Raw genomic sequence first — 6,429 nt, forward strand, 5'->3', positions numbered from 1 at the left:
ATCCATGAAATTCTCCAGGCAAGAATACTGGCATGGGTTGCCATGCCTCCTCCAGGGGATCTTCCCCACGCTGGGGTGGAACCCGCATCTCCTGCACTGGCAGGCGTGTTCTTTACCATGAGCCACCAGGGAAGCCCTTTTAGCGCTTACCTGTCTTGAAAATCTTCTCCTGCTCCTGGATAGCTTGACTACTCTGTGATGCATAGTTCTAGTAAAAGGCCAACCTCTGTAGCAGGCAGTAAAAGCAAATATTTGAGAAGAATAATTGGTAAGAATGTAGTCTTTGCTCTCTCCTCCCCGTCTCCGCAGGCTCCATCGCTTTCGGGCCTAGCAGCCAGAAGGGGAAAAAAAGGGGGCGGGAAGACTTTTTAAAAGTCTGAAAATCCTTTAAAATCAACAGGGCGGGGGGGCGGGGGGGCGGGCGCCGGAGCATCCTCCTCAGAGAACCCACGAGGATGTCACTTGGCATGCCTCCCACACCTGGGTGACTGTTGGTCCCAGTCCCTAGGTCTGGCGCCAGCCAGAGTCATCCGCACGCCTGGGTCCACGTGCCTCCACTGGCCCTCCTCACGTGCCTGAGCACTAGGCGTCTGTGCACCATGTGTACACCCGTCACTAATCTGCCCACCACGTGCCCCACACCAGGCGTGCACACACCACGTGTCCATACATCACCTGTCCGCACACCTGGCGTCTGAGCTGTCTCCCACAAGGGGAGGGAGTGGGCTGCAGTCACTGGTGGGGCCTGGGACGTCCCTGGTGCTGGAGAACATTTGTTTCCTTTATCTGAGTGGTGGTTACACAGTGTTTGCTGTGTATTCAGTCACTGAGCTAAGTCTGTGATGTGTTTTTCTTTATGTGTATTAAATTTCATCTTTTGTCAATATTTTATGTTAAAAGTTTAAGAATAAGAGCCAGCCAGAGGACAGAAGATTTTTAGGCTGGTGTGAGGTTTCTTTATGATACTACAAGAGGGATGAAATGTTACACATTTGTCAAAGCTGACAACATAAATCCCACAGGTGAACCTTAGCATAAAGTACACATTTTGAGTGATAATATATGTCACTGTGGGGGGATCATCATTTGAAACAAACATACCACTCTGGTAGGGGTGATTGACAGGAGGAAGCTGTTTGAACTTTCCACTCAATTTAGCTGTGAACCTAAAACTGTTCTAAAAAAGGTGGAGTCTGTAAATTTCCAGACATATAGAACAGACTGTGATTGCCAAGAGGGAGGGAAGAGATGCATTGGGAGTTTGGGATTAGCAAATGCAAACTATTACCTATAGGATGGATAATAAACAAGGTCCTACTGTATAGAAAGGGGAGCTATATACAATATCCTGTAATAAACAATAATGGAAAAGAAAAGTATAATTTTAATAGCCTAACAACTTTTAATGTAGTTGTGATAATGTAATAATAATAAAATTTTAAAATAAAAACCATGGGAGAAAATAAATTTGCCCATGCAGAAAAATAAACAGTGAAGTCATTGCATTCAGGAACTGTCTGACTAGTAAAATGAGACAGCTGAAAAGGAAGCATAATTCAATTTGACAGGGTAATTCATCAAGGTTCTGTAGGATGTGCAGTGATGGCACCCCACTCCAGTACTCTTGCCTGGAAAATCCCATGGATGGAGGAGCCTGGTCAGCTGCAGTCCATGGGCTCACTAGGAGTCGGACACGACTGAACGACTTCCCTTTCACTTTTCACTTTCATGCATTGGAGAAGGAAATGGCAACCCACTCCAGTGTTCTTGCCTGGAGAATCCCAGGGACGGGGGAGCCTGGTGGGCTGCCATCTCTGGGGTCACACAGAGTCGGACACAACTGAAGCGACTTAGCAGCAGCAGCAGCAGGATGTGCAGTGAACATTTTTTTCTCAAAAGTAAAGACAATAGTAAGGCAAGCATGAGATTTCTAGAAAACTAAGATAAAGGAAGAAAGCACCAACACAGCAATACTAAATAAAAGAGAATGAAGCCGTTTCTGTTTCCCTGGCAGCTTTGTTCAACAAGACTTCAAGCAGAAGCTGGGAACACTTAACTCACTTAGGAGAAACTCCTTCCCAAAGGCTGGAATGGTGATTTATTAGGACATCTGTGGATGGAAAGGAAAGGGTCTGTCCTGAACATATACTGATTCCCAGACACATGTTAGATCTGTTTTTTTTCCAGAACTGTGTGTAGGAGGGACTCAGAAGTATTTAGAAAATGTTAGGTTCATACTTCCCATCTTCCCTAAAGTACAATGGAACAATTTAAAATATATGAAGGACAGAGTTCTGAACTGAGTATCAAGACAGCTGAATATCTGATGTCAACACAGCCCACGGCTTGCTTCCTTCCTTTGTGCAAGTCCATTCACAAATCTGAGCCTTGTTTCCTCCATCTCTGAAAGAATGAGGTGTCTATGCCTTGTCTATGTCTATGCTATGGTCTCACTATGTCTATGATAGCAGATGGTTAGCATATGGCCTGGGCTCTATGGGCCGGAATCACATGCCCACTGAAGGGTCTCCTGGGAGCCTTTCCTGGGATCTTGCAAGGGAATCCTCAGCCCTGAACTAGCACTAACCGTGGTGCTTCTAGTCCACTCGCCCATCATCTCTCTCCCATCCCCATTCCAACCTGCAGCCATGTCGTCAACCATACCCACTGTTGTAAACCAGAATGAAACTTTCCCAGTGATGTCTTGCATTCACTAAGAAGTCTCTTGGAGAGGGTCCACAGAAGAGAAAGAAACACAGCTATAGTGGCAGAATTTAATAAAGAATAAGGAACAGAAGGAAAGAGCACAATGCAATTTGTAAGCTTTATCTCATTTCATCCTCAAATAAAACCTCTTACAGTGCACTTTTAGAGAAAAGGAAGATTATCTGAAAGAAAAAAAAACACTGATTCAAAAAGATATATTCACCCCAGTGTTCATAGCAGCACTATAGAAGCAACCTAAGTGTCCATCAACAGAACATGCCTGTGTGCTCAGTCGTGTCTGACTCTTTGCAACCCACCTGGATTGTAGCCCAGCAGGCTCCTCTGTCCATGGACTTTTTCCAGGCAAGAATACTGGAGTGAGTTGCCATTTCCTACTCCAGGGGATCTTCCCAATGCAGAGATTGAACCTGTGTCTCCTGTATCTCCTGCATTGCAGGCAAATTCTTTACTGCTGAGCCACCAGCAAAGCCCCATCAACAAAAAAAATTGATTAAGAAAGTTATGCTATATGTAAGTATAAATGTATACACATGCAATGAAATACTATTCAGCCATAAAAAAGAATAAAATTTTGCTATTTACAACAACATGGACTTGGAGGGTATTGTAATAACTGGAATAAGACAGAGAAAGACAAATATGGTATGATATCATTTATATGTGGAATCTTTATAAAAAGATACAACAAACTAGTGAATATAACAAAATAAAGCAGATTCACAGATAGAATATATACAGTGGTTACCAGTGGGGAGAGGGAAGAGCAGAGGGGCAATATCAGATCAGGTCAGTCACTCCGTCGTGTCCGACTCTTTGCGACCCCATGAATCGCAGCATGCCAGGCCTCCCTGTCCGTCACCAACTCCCAGAGTTCACTCAGACTCACATTCATCGAGTCAGTGATGCCATCCAGCCATCTCATCCTCTGTCGTCCCCTTCTCCTCTTGCCCCCAATCCTTCCCAGCATCAGAGTCTTTTCCAACGAGTCAACTCTTCGCATGAGGTGGCCAAAGTACTGGAGTTTCAGCTTCAGCATCATTCCTTCCAAAGAAATCCCAGGGCTGATCTCCTTCAGAATGGACTGGTTGGATCTCCTTGCAGTCCAAGGGACTCTCAGGAGTCTTCTCCAACACAGCAGTTCAAATGCATCAATTCTTCGGCGCTCAGCCTTCTTCACAGTCCAACTCTCACATCCATACATGACCACTGGAAAAACCATAGCCTTGACTAGATGGATCTTTGTTGGCAAAGTAATGTCTCTGCTTTTCAATATGCTATCTAGGTTGGTCATAACTTTCCTTCCAAGGAGTAAGCGTCTTTTAATTTCATGGCTGCAGTCACCATCTGCAGTGATTTTGGAGCCCAGAAAAATAAAGTCTGACACTGTTTCCACTGTTTCCCCATCTATTTTCCATGAAGTGATGGGACCGGATGCCATAATCTTAGTTTTCTGAATGTTGAGCTTTAAGCCAACTTTTTCACTCTCCACTTTCACTTTCATCAAGAGGCTTTTTAGTTCCTCTTCACTTTCTGCCATAAGGTTGGTGTTATCTGCATATCCAGGGGTAGAGAATTAAAAGGTACAAACAGGTATAAAATCAGATACAAGACTATGTTGTACAACACAGCAAATCTAGTCAATATTTTATAATAACTAGAAATGAACCTTTAAAATTTGGGAATCGCTACATTGTATGCCTGTAACTTTCATAATATTGTACAGCAACTCTACCTCAATTTTTTTATCCTAAAAATAAAAGAGGGAAAGAAAGAAAGAGAAAAAGAAAAAAGAAAGAAAAGAGGAAGCTGAAACTCACAGATGCTAAATAATTCATCCAAGGGGGCCTGTGACAGCAAAACAGAGTGTAACCAATAAAACTATGCTCTGCTGCCACTTTACAGACTCAGAACCCTACAGTCTTGGATCATTCAGGTACAAGCCTGGCTCAGGGGCAAGAATAAAGCCTAAGTTCGTGCCTTCTTCTTTCCCACCATCCCTCCAGGGAGGCAGACCTAATGACCCTTCCCGGGAACCATGTCCCTCTAGCTCCAGGGAAGCGTTGTTCTGCTCTACTTCTAACAGAGGGCAGCCAACCCTGAACCAGGTCTTCCTGCTCTCAGGGGCCAGGAGAGAATTCTAACTCACCCACTGCAAAAACAGAACCTTCCCCAGAACTGGTTCCCAAAGTCCAGCTGACTTTCTACATCAGTCATTTAGAAAACAAAGTCGCTCAGTGAACTGTTCTGGGGGGTGAGATTCCCTGCAGCGCAAGCCTCCAATAGGCACATAAGCTTTCTCTTCTTCACTATGTCTGAACACCTACCTAACTGTTGGTCAGGCCAACAGTTGACACCCTGCGATCCTTTGCTTCTTGGAACACTGTAAATTCTTGCTGACATCCTTTCTGGCCTTCAGTTAAGCCTGTTTTACATCACCTCTCTGGGCTCCTGTGTTTTCAGTGGGACTGCAAAGAATGGGAGGAACAAGCAGACATTTCCCTGCCATTTTCCCATCAGTGTCCATTTGAAGTGACACAGGAATAGTGCCCAGTGCTGAGCATGATGATACCTACTGTCTCCCTTTCTTCTACCTTGACTGAGTCCTTTCCTCTCCCATGATTTGTAGAAGAGGAAGCCACACAGAATGGGCCAGGGATTCCTTTTCCTGTAATCCTGAAAAAGCCTGTCTCCCCTGGGTATCCCTCCAGATAGAATGAGGCCAGTGTCCAGCCCCACCCAGCCTTGCCCAGCGCTATAAAGGAGCCTCCCAGATAGCCACCCCCAGGAAGCTGTAGCTCTGTGTCCTCATCAACTATGAGACTCCGTCTCTCTGGGTTACTCTTCCTCCTGGTGATCTCATTGCCTTCAGGTAAGTAATGATGGGTGTGGGTCATGAAAATTGAGGGCCTTCCGAGGATTGAGGCACTTGAAAAGAGCCATTGGTGTAAGCCCAGCAGGGAGACCACCGTATAAGTCAACGGAGGTGCTAGAGGCAAGAGCTAGTTGAGTGTTATTCAGCCCCTGCCCTGATCATCTGTTGCTACCTCCTGAAAGTCTGCCACAGCTTAAGAGAGGGGAGCCCTTATCACCACATGCATAGATCACTGTCCAGCTATTTACAATCCTGTTTCCCTCGGCTTCCTCTGATTAGTGCTGGAGTCAGTGGCCCTCGCCAAAATGTAATAGCAGGTGAGAGGATGGAGTGTAGAAGGAAAATCCCAAACTGAGAAGCCATTCACCAGGAAAGAGGGGACAGCCCTAAGATTTCCCCCAGGCTCTTGAAGACCACTTTTTCTTGTGTGTGTGTGTGTGTTTCTCCTTCAGGGAACAGTGTGTTTAGTAATAATGGAGCGACAGTCCGTACTTGCACTCAACTTGGCGGCGACTGTTACTTCGGCTGTAAACTGGGATGGAAATGGGTCGCCTACTGTCACAATGTACTGTCTTGCTGCATAGAACTGAAGATTAATAAACCCCCTCAAGTCAACTTACCATGACCCTCATCTCATGTGTCCAATTAAAAGGATACACAAATGGCTAAAAGGATGAGACCTCTAATTTGTGTGTAAGGATGGTTAACTGGGCTCTGGGTAACAAAAGGGGGCCGGATTATAACCAACTTACTGGCAAAATTTCAGACGTGCTTTCTTAAAGGGGCATTGTGGCAATATGCATTCCTACTCTCTTTTCTGCCCTCCAATC

The 6,429-nt window shown here is 45.2% G+C and overlaps 1 protein-coding gene across 1 annotated transcript; it reads left to right on the plus strand.

The window, feature by feature from the left end:
- The first annotated feature begins 5,541 nt into the window (after positions 1 to 5,541).
- Positions 5,542 to 6,224, plus strand: DEFB136 (defensin beta 136). The gene is made up of 2 exons (XM_086414136.1): positions 5,542 to 5,596; positions 6,052 to 6,224. Exons 1-2 carry the CDS (start codon positions 5,542 to 5,544, stop codon positions 6,222 to 6,224), a joined length of 228 nt encoding a protein of 75 aa, XP_086270262.1.
- The last annotated feature ends 205 nt before the right edge of the window (positions 6,225 to 6,429 follow it).

Source organism: Bos grunniens, chromosome 8 (genome assembly GCF_055505025.1).
Source record: "Bos grunniens cultivar Pamir isolate PY7600 chromosome 8, Bosgru_T2T1.0, whole genome shotgun sequence".
NCBI lineage: Eukaryota > Metazoa > Chordata > Mammalia > Artiodactyla > Bovidae > Bos > Bos grunniens.

Bases quoted from the DNA above. Each gene is read 5' to 3' on its own strand.
- DEFB136 (XM_086414136.1), top strand. From the start codon at position 5,542: ATGAGACTCCGTCTCTCTGGGTTACTCTTCCTCCTGGTGATCTCATTG. The intron at 5,597-6,051 runs GTAAGTAATGAT...TTTCTCCTTCAG, and splicing joins GGTGATCTCATTGCCTTCAG to GGAACAGTGTGTTTAGTAAT.